The sequence below is a fragment of the Microdochium trichocladiopsis genome (assembly GCF_020744255.1).
Source record: "Microdochium trichocladiopsis strain MPI-CAGE-CH-0230 chromosome Unknown B0I36scaffold_6, whole genome shotgun sequence".
Lineage (NCBI taxonomy): Eukaryota > Fungi > Ascomycota > Sordariomycetes > Xylariales > Microdochiaceae > Microdochium > Microdochium trichocladiopsis.
In genome coordinates this window covers 1,970,014-1,983,842 of record NW_025763549.1, presented here as the reverse complement: position 1 = coordinate 1,983,842, position 13,829 = coordinate 1,970,014, and the positions used below count along the sequence as shown (strand labels likewise).

Here is a 13,829-nt window from a genome sequence, read left to right as displayed (position 1 = left end):
TCAACTGCCGGCTCACAGCATGAGCAGCAACCACAGCAGAACACACCTCAGACGCAACAGCAGCAGCAGCAGAACCCAGCACAACAGGTGGCTGCGGCACGGCCGGCCGACGAAGAAGCTTCCGCTGGCACTGCACCGGATGCACTGACACGGGGCCAGACGATTCGTAGGGTCCCACCGGACTACTCGCTTGAGGCACTGGAACCTGGTCGTACAACTGGGCCAGAAGGAGAGGAGAGTACCGCGCACGACGAGTATCATCACAGCAACGACGACATTGAAGCCGAGATGGCTGGAGGCAAGAGTCGTGGCGGAGGCAGGCCGTACCGGCCCCGGAGCGCTCACAGTCAAGGTCAGACACTCATCACGACGGGGATAAACGGGGCCGTTGGCACACCTTCGGCAAATTCCCCTCCTGCTGCGCAGTCCATAAATTCGGGCAGACCAGAGTCGGCGGCTGGCTCAAACTCCCCAGCCACCAAGATCCTAGCTCCTGGCCAAAGTCGTACAAACGGTGCCGCAATCAGCATTGGCATTGATGGCCAGGCTCAGACAGCACCATCTGTCATTGACACCGAGGCTTCTACTGCGAAGGTCACGCCGGTGGTTAAATTGCCCCCCAAAGGACCGTTCACGGAGCAGGCAAAGAGCGAACCTGGCATTGCTGTCACTCCTGACACTGCCACGGTCAACACCCAGAAGGAGAACGCGCCTTTTGGTTACACCGATGCGGCTGGCCATCACCTCCCCCCTCCCGCCCCCGTCCCTAATCTTGCTGTGGAGGACGCTTCTGTCGCTGCAGAAAGAAAGCCAACAACGACCCAGGCAGTTGTGCTTCCTCCAAACGGCACTCAAGATGACACGGAGGAAGTGGCCAAGGCCGCTGAAAAGGACACACCTGTCAGTCTGCCGACACCAATCATCATCCCGCTACCCTACACGATGAAGCCGATTCCACCAAAGTTGTTGGGCGCCGATATGCCCGGCCAAATTCTACCTGGATTGATTGAGCCCAAGACTCCAGAAGAGCGTGCCGAGCGCGAGTATCATCTCAAATACATGCGTGCAGCCCTCGACATGGTAAGTGATGCAGGCATGTGAGCTCTCAGTGTCTTAGCCTTGCAGCTGACGAATTGATAGGGACAACTTGCTCTGGAGACAAACGAGACGCCTGTTGGCTGTGTCCTCGTCTGGCGTGACCAGATCATTGCCAAGGGCATGAACGCCACGAACATCACTCGTAACGGCACACGGCACGCCGAGTTCATGGCGTTGTCGGCTTTGTTGTCACGGAAGGAGAAGGGCGATATCGAGGACATGCAGAGCGGCGCCGATTTTGACGAGTCCACCTGGGGAGACGTCGATCCAAAGGACGGTCACATCTTCCCATATGGCCAGAAGCTGCACCCAGCTCCAGTCGTGGATCGGTCGATTGTCAACGAATGCATTCTCTATGTCACAGTTGAGCCGTGCGTCATGTGCGCCTCGCTACTCCGGCAACTCGGCATCAAGAAAGTCTACTTCGGAGCTGTCAACGACAAGTTTGGCGGCACAGGCGGTGTGTTTCGAATCCATATGAACTCGAAGCCCGTGCCACGGCCGACAGATCGACCGTACCAGAATGGCTACGGCCCAGCACCTGTTGAGAAGACGACAAAACCACGCCCGGGCTCTTCCCCACGCGAAGATGACGATGGTGACGGTGGCAACGTAGAACCTGGCTTTCCCGCGGAAGGTGGATATCTGCGTGATGAGGCTGTCTCTCTCCTGCGACGCTTTTATGTCCAGGAGAATGGTAGAGGTATGTGCATCTGGGTGCGAATGCGAGGAGAACATCATACTGACACTAATCAGCTCCTCAACCTCGCAAGAAAGAAGGAAGAGCTGCAAGGCTGTTCGCCATGGAGGCAGAAGCGCAGGCGCTCAAGAGCAGCGCTTCAGAGATATCCGACTCCGTGACTGCACCGCAAACCCCCGTGGAGTCGGAAGCCGCGAAGCCGTCGCTAGCTGCGGCCGCTGTCAAGGAAGAATCGGCCTAGTGACGTGTGTGACTTTGTATCAGAGATGAGGACAGCTGAAGCAGTGATTCTAGCCTCTCCGGAGGACAAAGGGGACACTTTAGAGTGCGAATGATGGAAGACCTTTGTACGGCATTAAAGTTGGCAGGGGAGAATATTACTGCTTCGCATTGCCAGCGTAGCGGCAACAGCATGCAGAATAATCTAGAACATTGTGCCATTTCTCCTGGCATGTGCGTTTTCCGAATCGCCACCATAACAAATGTCTTTGGTCGAGAGAGCTGTGTGCCTTGTAGTGCAGAAGGGCACGACCATCGCATGAATGTACACACACCCAGCCCAGCATCCGTGGCTGCTCTTGCCTTCTCCGAGAATGCGTCCGCAAGAACCGCGATGCGGTGACATTCCGCTTAACAAAGAACACTTTGTCAGATCGCATGCTCTCGTGTGGCATGATTGTCCCGCCACCGAGCTGCAGGCGGCTCGGAATGAATGAATGAATATTCATGGAAAAGGCCTGATCCATGGCCCACTGATCGACTTCCTCGCTTATTATCATTCATTCCTGACAACACACATAGGTGAAAGAAAGAAAAGAAAGAAAAAAAGTGGAAGAACGCTGCCGCAGCGACTCTGGCAAGGGTAAATTTGCAGCCGCGGGATGTCCCTCATTTCGGCTGTTTGCATCGAGTGGTCGTGTGAGTAGGGCCCGCGCGCCAGCCAAGGTTGCTGATCCGGGAAGTATCGCGGCTCGATGGCCTGTCTACTCAGCTGCCTGCCTGCCTGCCTGTCTGCCTGCCGGCCGGCACGGGAGAGGCCTGACTTTCCGGTGACGGCTGGGGTGGAAAAACAAAATTCAAAACAAAACAAAAAAAAACCTCCAAAAGAGGCCCAAAAGACCCATGTGCTGAAACGTTCTTCGTGCACGAACCTGTTCCTCAGCCGAGAATTCTTCCAAGTTTGGGGAGATGTCCTCCTCTCTATGTAGTAAAGTCTCGGGGCATTTACTCAAGGGCTGCTGGATATCGGCAATTGCCCCCCGCCTCCAGGGTAGAGATGGTCGATTGCGGGATTGGAGGTAGAGAGACGTGTCATCAAGGATTGTCGAAATGCCTTGCCTAGAAATAGATGTATTCTGCGAGAAGCGGCCGCTGGATTGAAGGGGAAATGTTGCTGGTGTTGTCAAACTACCAAAGTGATGTATCGATGGAGCTAGCACCCGAGCCCGTGAGACTGGACTTGCATGGAAGCTAAACAAGAGTTGAACGGAAACGCAATTGTGCATCTCGCACTTGAGTAGACCGCTCTTACTTTGATATATCTGATAATCTCTTCATGCAGTCTCTTCTCAGTACAGTCAGGACCATGTTCTGAGGTGGTCATGTCATGTGCGCGCAGCACACTCGGGTCAGATGGTCAAGACGCATTCACTGCGAGCCGGCATAGCCACTTCCTGATCTTGTATAGTCAACGGGGGCCATGCCTGAGCCCACTCCCAGGGATTTATTTTGAGTCATCGTCGCCATGATGGTGGTGCAGCGGGCGTGGGAATTATGGGGGGTGTTGGGCATCCGTTTCGGCTGGGTGGAGGAGGAGGAAGACATCGACACCTCTGGTTTTGGACCATGGTGGTGGCGGCGTGCACCCACCACATGCACCAGCCAGCCGGGAAGTGACACTCAACCACAACTACACAACGCAGTCGCCGCAAAAGTTGTGAGTGCCGATAATAGGATATTTTGCACTCAGACCGAGCCGTGTGCCGCGAAAAGCAGTGTTACTGCCCCCTGGATGTGGTCTCGCGAGCGAGTGTCACTTGTCCCTGAAGCATCACCGGGGCGAGCTTCACAGACGACTCCAGGCCGCGAGCGTTGAATGCATAGCCGCGTTTCTCTCACACATGCGCGAGAAGGTAGCATATCTGTCTCTGCCAGAGTTTCCCAAGATTTCTGCCTTGCATGAAGAGGGGCCTTTGCAGGACGTTGGCGAGCAAGTGTTGGGGGATGCCGTGGCCAGCTTTCTCGTCAGTGCCAAACACGACTGCGTCATCAAATGCTGCTTTCACGTGGTAGGAACGAGCATGTCGTCAGGGCTATTCTCCATGGCTGCTCCCCTTTCCGCGGCTCATGTAGTGAAGTCACTTCCTGCTGTATATGTCTAAGCCCGCTCAGGAGAGGGGAGGGGGGTAGTCTGAGGGAGCTCGAGTCGAGGGGATTCTGGGGTCTGTGAGATATTGAGCCAATTACACGGGGACGACTCACAAGGAGTAGTTGGCTGGACCTGTAGTGTTCGAGTCTGCGGCATTGCATCTGTGCAGGGCTGGCCGCGTGCCGCGAAATGTGGACGCGGTGGTCTTTGGCAAAGGCGAGGGCGGTTGGGGTGTCGTTGTTTGTACAAGGCTAGAAAGAAAAGGGCCGCCTTGCCCTTGACCTGACCTGACCTGGCCTGACCTGACCTGCTCTTCTCCTGCTCGTCCTCCAGCCCAGGCACGCCACGACCACGGCATCAGCTTACCACTCCCTCCTTCCACTCTCCCCATCGTCTTGCCAAACTCTGTTTCCTGCGGCAGCGACCGGCCTGCCCTTCGCAATCCTCCTTCTGTCGTGCTCTTGTCCTCCCCAGTAACGACTTCCCTGCCTGCCTTCGTCAACCTCGCCACTGCACACGTCGTCCGACTGCTCGAGCTTTGGCCCATCGGCAAAGCCATCTTGCCCCCGAGCGGCGCGCTTCAAGTTCGACAAGCTGGATTGGTAGCGCTCTGCTGTGTCGACATCACAGGATTGGGTCATCAGCCGCCAGAGCCTCCGATTGTAAGTACGGCGCAGTCATTTCATTGTCGCTCGCCTCAGCCGCCTTGGGTTGAGCAGCCCGCGAGGACTCGTCCTGCACAGCGCGCGAAGCTCCAATCTGGGAGGTATGCGCTGGTGCTCGTCGTCCACGGACTGAAGCCTCCCGCCACTCTGCTGCTGGCCTTTTCATGAGACTGCTCAAGTGCTCCGGGCCTCCTCTTCTATCTGGAGGCGCCTGGGCTTCGTCCGACTGTGCCACCACTCCCTTTCTACTTCGGCATTGTCTCATGCTGGGCAGCTTGCTAACTGCCCGCGCACCGTCAGCCTTGCACGCCTCTCCCCCAGAGTGCAGCTCCATCCGCCAACACCCGACGCCGTCTCGTCGCTCCCAGCACGTGCATCGGGCTCCTGCCACTGAGTCTCGCACAGCTTGGATCACAGCATCTGGGACTCCATTTCTGACCATTCGGCCATTACTTGATCTCTCTTTTTCATTTCTCGCTCGCGTGGAGATACTCCAACGACCCGTCACTGTCGAGCCGGGACACACACGCGCAGAGACGCCCACACGGTCGTCTGCAGACCTTGCCAACACGGACGGTCTCCATTGCGAGGCGCAGTCTGTGGATTTGATTGTCGCAGCCTGGGCCGCTGTGAAGCTGGCTTATTGACTGTTCTGGCTTGTCCCTGGTCCGTCAGGCGTGCGACCAGGTTGCGCGTTGGCCGCTGGACCACTCAGCGTGCGCGGATTGCGCCCACTGGCTCCCACCGTCACGCAACGGCCCCTTTCGCCTGTGGCCACTCATCCACCAGACCCTGGGCCCCGGTCCGTCCACTTTGATGCAAGAGCCCAATTGGAGCCGGCCCCCTCCACCACCCCCATCTGCACTTTACCACTTACAAACAACCGCGGACACACCAAGACGCGTCGCTGCACTGTCGCAGCCGACTTCCTCCCTTCTTCCCTGCTGCTCGTCACCTCGTTTGCTTCACAATCTTGCATTCCCTTTGCAAAGAAGCTTGCAGCCATGGACGCCCTCTCTCCGGCGCGCGCTGTGTCGGCAGAATCGACTTATGGCGAGCCCGCCGCCGCTGACACGTTTGACGTTATCGCGTCGCTCAGCTCAACTCCGCCGACGTCTGTCGCCGACTCGAGCAGTGTCACCCATGATGCAGCACTTGGCAGCCCCAAACTCGAGGTCGTGGCAGTGCCTATCGACACGCTCGAGTCTCATGACGCGCTCACCGGTGCCGACATTGACGCGACCATGACCGAAACGACCCCAGGTGCGCTGGACATCGCCATTCCCACAATCGGTTTGATCGACCCAATCGCGCATTCAAGCCCCCTCCAATCCACCCCGACAGCTAGTCCCCGGGCTCAACGCACACGACGGAGCCGAGTCAGCGAGCCAATCTATAATTTGTCCAAGCTGAGTGGGACCGATGGCCACGGCAAGCGGCGATCCAAAGGCGACGTTGTCAGCCAGCGCCGGCGCCGCACAACGACAGCAATCACCCGACTCGAGTCAGAGGCCGAGGACGATGCCGACCCTTATGCTTTCTCTGAAGACTCCCCAAGAAGTATGTCGCGCACGGGCACTGCCAGCGTGAATGCGACACCCAAGAAACAGGGCTCTATCAAGGTCGGCGCAAAGAAGATCATCCTCTCGCCGAAGCGCACCACGACGCGCTCGGCAGGTCCTGTCGTTGCACAGGCCCAAGCAAAGACCACAAAGCTAGGCAAGCGGAAACGGGAAGCGTTTGAGCAAAGCCAGGCATCTCTGCCGCGCGAGTTACGGAGACTGCAGGATACCAAGGAGTTCCAGGGCATTGACGACCGGCCTGTTCTTCACACGGTCTGGGCCAATGGCAAGTTTGTCGACCCCAATGCGCCGCCACCCAGGAAGAAGGCCAAGGTCAAGGAGCCGAAAAAAGAGACCAAGACGGTCGAGCCAGAGGTCACGCCTGCCGTTGAAGCAGAGGCCCCGGCCGTTAAGACACGACGGGTCAAGAAGTGGCTGCCGTTTGGTCTCTATGCCGGCCAGGACTATCCAGTGGATCCCATGAAGGGCCTGACCGCATCCGAGAAGAAGGCATTTGCGAATCTGCCAGAACTCGCCCCTGCCGAGAAGATCAACTTTGTGTTGCCGCCGCCCCAGTTCGCCGGCTTGCGACTCCTCATTCAGGGCCGGGATTTCCAATTGCCTTTCGATATCTGCAATCCTTTGCCTCCGGGGCAGCCGAAACCCAAAGACTGGAGAACGATGACCAAGAGTGAGTTATGACCTGTAGGAGCCCGATTACGTTCCCAGAACCTGGCTAATACCACTTCAGACCGTTTCATTGGAGACGCCCGAGCTATCTGGAAAAAGACACCGCACTTGCAGGATTACCAGTCCAACTGCGTCTGTACACCCGAGGATGGCTGCGGCGAAAGTTGCCAGAACCGGATCATGCTGTATGAGTGTGATCACACGAATTGCAATGTCGGCATCGAACACTGCCAGAACCGTGCCTTCGCTCGGCTTACGGAGCGCACAAAGGCCGGAGGCAAGTACCGGGTCGGCGTAGAGGTGATCAAGACTGAAGATCGTGGTTACGGCATCCGGGCCAACCGGTGTTTTGAGCCCAACCAGATCATCATGGAGTACACTGGAGAAATCATCACCGAGGACGAGTGTGACCGTCGCATGAACGAGAAGTATAAGGACAACGAGGTAAGTGCATGTGTGACACTGGCCACGTTTGAAGCCCGTCTCTAACGAGTACCTTGGTTTTAGTGCTACTATCTCATGCTGTTTGATCAGAACATGATCATTGACGCAACGACCGGTAGCATCGCTCGTTTCGTCAATCATTCTTGCCGGCCAAACTGTCAAATGATCAAGTGGATTGTGTCTGGTCAGCCCCGCATGGCCCTGTTTGCTGGAGATAAGCCAATCCAGACTGGTGACGAGCTGACCTACGACTACAACTTCGACCCATTCTCCGCCAAGAACGTCCAGAAATGCTTGTGCGGTGCCGACAATTGTCGCGGTGTTCTCGGACCAAAGCCCAAAGAGGTCAAGCCCCCCAAGGTACCCCAGGAGCTCAAAAAGGGCGCCAAGAAGACCTTGAAGGGCACGAAGCGCAAGCTTGGCCAGATCTCGGGAGCCGGCGGGAAGGGCTCTCAGACGCCACTGAAGAAGCGCAAAATCAAGACGGCCGCCAAGACACAGGTGAAGAAGCCTGCCAAGGGGCCGATCAAGACGATCAAGGCTGCCACAGCCGCGATGCTTGTCAAGAAGAGTGTCAGCAAGGTTTCGGTCAAGTCCAAGGCATCTGCCGGCGCAAAGACCAAGGTTGCCACTATCCGTAAGACGAGCGTGGTCAAGACTGTTGCTAAGGGCAAAGCCGCGACCAAAGCCAGCTCTGTGGCCAAGAAAGCGTCGCCTAAGAAGACTATCACCAAGAAGACGAGCAGTAGCACCATTGTGGCCGCTAGTGCGGACAAGCCGAAGACGAAGAAGAGCACATCGCCAACAAAGCCCAAAAAGAACGCCATTGCGGCAAAGACCAAAGGAGCAGGTGCTTTGGGCAAGCCCAAGAAGACGACTACAGGCCCCCCAAGGTACGAAAGCTGACGACCAAGATTACAAAGCCGACAACACCCAAGAAAGGCGTCAAGTCGAAGATGGGACCCGCGGCTAGAGCTCAGCCCACCAAGACGACGATCAAGCTTCTGAAGTCTCCGAAGGCGGCGTCGAGCATATCTGTGGAGGCCCAGGCGGCCCTGGATGACGTTTTCTCCAATGTGCCATGATTGGCATACACGAGGTTCAACACCACATGTTTAGGTTATTCTCAACCAGGGCGGAGTTGGAGGGGTGTGTCTTTGCTTTGCGCATTGTCGTCGGCGAAACGGACGTGCCGGAAACACTTTTGTTTTTTTATCTTTCGCCCGGTGAGATGGTGCTTCTTGGGGATTGGTTGGCACTTGTACAAGGGGGATGGCATCCATTCGGGAAACATCTTTGGTGTCTTTTTTGAGGGAAGATGTATAATGTGTGCGGTCAACGTATCATTGGGCAGGTGTTTAGGAGTTGATATGGCGCAATAGGGACTGGTAGATTCTACTGAAATTTCGAAATTCTTAGTCGCGACCAAGGTCCACCCACGGGCTTCCTGCCTCAGGTGATGCTACAAGTCCAATCGGGAAGACGACATGCAATGGATCGCGATGATGATGATGGTGATGATGATGATGCTGGTGATTGTTTTCTCGTCTTGTCTATCACGATATATACCACTTTTCAATTTCCGGCCACCACCATCGGCCAGTTCCTTGCAAGGAGTTTTGGCGATCCCGTCCGGCTCTACCTGGTAGCCTCTTTCCCGTATGTTCTCTCTCTGCCTAGGTGCCACGCAACACCGGCGACGCACATTGCACGACTTTAATCGAACTGTAGTTTGGGCACGATGTCAGGCCGGGCGTTCTTCTCACATTGACAAGATCGTTGCTTCTTTTTTTTAGCAAGCAAAGGATTATCATGCGGCTTACCGGTGTTAAGAAGGACTCGGCGACAAAGCGCGCTCTCGCATTGAGCTGTAGATGAGCAAAGACGGAGAGGAGATGTGTTAGCCATCTGACCTTGTCCACAAAGTAGGAGGGGGACCACCTCCCCCGCTTGGGTTGTTTCTGCACGCCGCTTCCAAGGCAACCTAAGGAGGGGGAGGAAAGGGAGAGGGAGTAAAAGTAGGAAAGCAGCAAAACGTACAAAGAGCTTCATCTCGGAGATTTCCTTGTCGACCTCCTCCATGAACTGGATGATGAAGTCGACGAGCTTGTGCTTGAGCATCTCCTCGGTGTGGAAGTTTGTGACGAGGAACGAGATGTCGTACCCCTTGATGGGCTTGCGGCGGAGGATGAAGAAGGCCTCTGCGCGCTGGGTGAGGAAGCGGGTGAACTTGTGGACGAGGATCTGCTCAATCTCGTCGGCCTGCTTGATCTTGATGCTGACGCGGACCGAGTTGACCGAGGGCTCGACGAGGACCTTTTCGTTCTCGTTGCGGGCCACGACGAGCGGGGTCAGCAGGACCTCGGGCGAGGTCTGGGCCTCGATCTCGGGGACGTTGTGCCGCTCGGCGGACTGCGAGGCAAAGTTGGAGAGGGTCAGGGCCGCGGTCAGGGTCGAGCGGACGGCCTGGAGGTACGGCCGTAGTGATTGCGACTGTTTTGGGGGGGGGGGTGTTGTCAGTTATGGTGGTCAGGTTTGAGTCAGGGCCAGAGTTGTGAGGTCTGCTCCTTTCGCGCGGGCGAGCGGGCAAGCGGGCGGCAGAGGACTGACCATGGTGGTGGTGGTGGGAGGAGGCGTATGCGGACGCTCGGCCGGGAGGCGCTACGATGGGATGGCGGTTGAGCGGCGCGAGTGGCCTGCCTGGCGCGCCTGGGTGCTCACTGTCAAAGTGGCGGGATGCGCGAGTGCAGTACAAGGCAGGAATTGCGTCTGGCGGTTTGGATTGAGCCCGGGGCCTTGTCGTCGTGGTCGTGTGCCGGCGTGTGTCGCGGTTGCGGAGCGGGTGCCTGCCTACGTCGCCAGCGGAGCGCTGATGAGGTCCGTTGGCGAGCCCGGCGGGGCGGTGATCAGGGGAGGTGGGTGTCCCAATCATATTTTGCCTTGGTGGTGCTGCACAGGCGCTCCGGACACTCCTGGTTGTAGCTGGGCGGGGCGGGCCTTGGGAGCTCTCCTAGCTCAAATCCCACTCTACGTCAGCCTCCAAGCTCGAAGTCTCCAAAGTACAAAGCGTGCCTGCGACCCGGATCGCATGTCCTTACGCCGTATTTGACATCTTGCAACAAGACTTTGGGAAATATGGCCCGTCCAGGTTTGCAAAGGCTACCCAAATGTCTTTTTTTGCTTTCCCTGCAGCTACCATAGGTATTAGTCACGCAGCAGCGATGGGTGTCTCGAACCGTCCAGCCCCAGGTATCATGGTACTTTGGCGGGGGCTAAAGTACTTGCCACCGCGGCTGTGGAGGTATCCCGCCGCCCACCAGGCCAGCTTGTCATGCACCGGGAGACAATGCCCCAAGTACCCCCATCGCCCAGGCATGTTTACCGCCGCGCATGAGTGACGCACCCTTTTTTGCCTGGAGCCGGCTCCCGCTCGACCTTCCTTCTGCCGGGCTTGCTCAACACAACATTCCGCCTTCGTGCCTTGACCTACCTCCTCCTTCAAAGCCTTCGCGTTCTAACATCGCCTGGACCATCACCCAAGGCTCGTTACATCACGGCACATTTCCTCCATACAGTCACCATGGCTTCCATACCGAGTACGCCCCAGCCCGTCGAACCCCGCCAAACCGCCTCTCTGCCTGTCCCGGAATGGCAACCACAATCACGCACACCACTGCGGCTCTTGCTAACCCGTTCTTCTCCCTAGTAATCGTCAAGCACCAGGGCACGAAATACGATGTCGAAGTCGACCCTGAATCCACCGGCGAGGTCTTCAAGTTCCAGCTGTACAGCCTCACAGGCGTCGAACCCGAGCGGCAGAAGATCCTCGTCAAAGGCGGCCAGGTCAAGGACGATGTCCAGATGAGCAAGTTTGGCTTCAAGGCCGGCCAGACCATCATGATGATGGGCACTCCCGGCGGCGACGGCGCCGGCACGCTCGCCCGGCCCAAGGAGGCCGTCAAGTTCGTCGAGGATATGACCGAGGCAGAGCAGGCTCAACAGGACGGCGCCATCCCCGCTGGCCTCGTCAACCTCGGAAACACCTGCTACCTCAACTCGACCCTCCAGACCCTGCGCGCCATTCCCGAGCTCCAGACCTCGCTCGTCAAGTATGAGCCGCCCTCGTCAGGGCTGACAGGCACCATGCCTCAGCTCGACCTCACCCGCCAGCTCCGCGACCTATACAAGTACATGGGCCAGACGCAGGAAGGTTTCGCCCCGCATGCTCTGCTGAGCGCGCTGCGGACAGCCTACCCTCAGTTCGCCGAGCGCTCGCGCACGGGACAAGGCTTCGCCCAACAGGATGCCGAGGAGGCGTGGTCGCAGATAATAAGCCAGGTCCGGTCGAACCTGCGCAGCAAGCCCTCTCCGGACGCCGCCGAGGTCTCCTTCATCGACCAGTACATGTCTGGCGAGTTCTCCAGCTCGCTCGAGTGCGACGAGCCGGCCGCGGCCGAGGGCGGCGAGAAGCCCATCATCAGCAAGGACACATTTCTCAAGCTCAACTGCCACATTGACGGCAACACAAACCACCTCCGCGACGGCATCCTCAACGGCCTGACGGAGAAGCTCGAGAAGCGGTCCGAGGTCCTCGGCCGCGACGCCGTGTACACCAAGACGTCCAAGATCTCGAGGCTGCCCAAGTACCTGACTGTGCACTTTGTCCGCTTCTTCTGGAAGCGCGAGACGCAGAAGAAGGCCAAGATCATGCGCAAGGTCACCTTCCCCCACGAGCTGGACATTGTCGAGTTCTGCGACGACAACCTCAAGTCCATGCTTGTGCCCGTCAGGGACAAGGTCCGGGAGGTGCGCAAGGACGAGGAGGACATTGAGCGCGCCCGCAAGCGGAGAAAGCACAACACTGCCGACAACACGGGCTCGGCGGGCGACGACGTCCCCGGCGCCAAGGTGGACGACAAGAAGAAGAACAAGAAGGACGACAAGCCCGCCGCGGACGGCGATACTGAGATGACAGAGACATACAAGACGGACGCCGAGATCGACGCGGAAAAGGCCGAGGCCCTGCTCACGGCCAAGAAGGAGCTGCACGCGCTGATCCACCCGGAGCTGGCCAAGGACGACGGCGCCAACCAGTCTGGCCTCTACGAGCTACGCGGCGTGGTGACACATCAGGGCGCGTCAGCCGACAGCGGCCACTACACGGCGTACGTCAAGAAGAACGCCCCCGTGGACGCCAAGACGGGGAAGCGCAAGGGCGACGAGGATGGCAAGTGGTGGTGGTTCAACGACGACAAGGTGACCGAGGTCACGGCCGACAAGATCGATGCCCTTGCAGGCGGTGGCGAGTCCCACTCGGCGCTCATCTTGCTGTACAAGGCAATTCCGCTGCCGTCGGCGGACGGTACGACTGAATAGGCTTGCTTACCTTAGTTTGAAGAGGGACACGGAGTGGCAGTTTTGACGAGCAATACGCCTCCCATGATGATGAGCATCGAGCAGTAAGAAAGGGAACACGTGAAATGCAAGAAAATAAAAATAAAAAAGTTAGAGAGCACAGGCAACGTGCACTTGGAAAGACAAGATGATCCACAGTGCACCTCTATGCTATTCGGTTGGCTACGTGCTTGTATGTTGTAAAACCTCACGAAACTGCCGCCTATCATAGATGAAACATGGGGCAAGGCTGACTTTGTGCAGCAACAATCGTGCGTGCAGTCACACTCGAATACCAGCCACGGGGCTGGTAACCACCAAAAGTCGAGGTATCACGCCACGGCCAACCCTTCATGTGAGGAAGACCCTCCGAGTAAGTGTTAGATGAGCATATCGTGTGCCCGAGAATGGGCCAGCGGCGGTGCGCCGATTTCAAACAGCGCACAACATTGTGTGGGCAAAATGGTCGAGCTGAAAGACAAGCATGCTTGGCTTTGCATGGCAACCTCCGTGCAAACAGGGCAGTCTTCAGTATCGTTAGTCGGATCGACATGTGTCCACACACGTGGGGCAATTCTTGCTGTCTGGCAAGAACGACTCAGTAACTGAGCGATTCGTTGACGAGCTAGTCATGCCTCTCTGAGTCGCCGGAAGTGCGTCTGCGGAAGGCCTGCACAATGCTGGTTGGCGTGGCTGCTGCCAGTTTGTTTTGCATGCCAATTTGAGTCGGGGACAGTGGACACGGGACGGCGGTGCTGACTGATGGTGGCCCACATCAGCTTCTTGATGTGAGCGCGATCGCCCTGGCAGGAGGGCGAGTTCCTCTGCTCCTTGCCCTCTGCTCCTTGTATTCCTCGAATGCTTAGGTCTCCGTATGTGCCTGGGCGTGTCTTGTCTCCGCGGCGTCT

General features: G+C 57.5%; 5 protein-coding genes across 5 annotated transcripts; 4 read left to right on the top strand and 1 right to left on the bottom strand.

Annotated features, from left to right (window-relative positions):
* Window positions 1-978: 978 nt before the first annotated feature.
* B0I36DRAFT_244754 (cytidine deaminase-like protein) lies at window positions 979-2,039 on the top strand (the record flags this gene model as incomplete). The annotated part of the gene is made up of 3 exons (XM_046150087.1): window positions 979-1,080; window positions 1,141-1,801; window positions 1,855-2,039. 3 exons carry the CDS (start codon window positions 979-981, stop codon window positions 2,037-2,039), a joined length of 948 nt encoding a protein of 315 aa, XP_046011708.1.
* A 3,796-nt stretch (window positions 2,040-5,835) lies between these two features.
* On the top strand, window positions 5,836-8,433 carry B0I36DRAFT_244971 (uncharacterized protein; the record flags this gene model as incomplete). Its single annotated transcript, XM_046150111.1, has 3 exons — window positions 5,836-7,084; window positions 7,145-7,527; window positions 7,591-8,433. 3 exons carry the CDS (start codon window positions 5,836-5,838, stop codon window positions 8,431-8,433), a joined length of 2,475 nt encoding a protein of 824 aa, XP_046011707.1.
* Window positions 8,434-9,039: 606 nt separating this feature from the next.
* On the bottom strand, window positions 9,040-10,362 carry B0I36DRAFT_325734 (ARP2/3 complex 20 kDa subunit). Its single transcript, XM_046154264.1, has 4 exons — window positions 10,138-10,362; window positions 9,568-10,020; window positions 9,351-9,395; window positions 9,040-9,252 (listed from the first exon to the last, which is right to left on the bottom strand). Exons 1-4 carry the CDS (start codon window positions 10,138-10,140, stop codon window positions 9,244-9,246), a joined length of 510 nt encoding a protein of 169 aa, XP_046011706.1. The 5' UTR covers window positions 10,141-10,362; the 3' UTR covers window positions 9,040-9,243.
* Window positions 10,363-10,640: 278 nt separating this feature from the next.
* B0I36DRAFT_325733 (uncharacterized protein) lies at window positions 10,641-10,968 on the top strand (the record flags this gene model as incomplete). Its single annotated transcript, XM_046154263.1, has 1 exon — window positions 10,641-10,968. A coding segment is annotated over exon 1 (227 nt), but the record flags the coding sequence as incomplete, so codon positions are not given.
* Window positions 10,969-13,069, top strand: B0I36DRAFT_270001 (uncharacterized protein). The gene is made up of 2 exons (XM_046151267.1): window positions 10,969-11,123; window positions 11,234-13,069. The coding sequence occupies exons 1-2, from the start codon at window positions 11,108-11,110 to the stop codon at window positions 12,901-12,903; spliced, it is 1,686 nt and encodes a 561-aa protein (XP_046011704.1). The 5' UTR covers window positions 10,969-11,107; the 3' UTR covers window positions 12,904-13,069.
* Window positions 13,070-13,829: the final 760 nt, after the last annotated feature.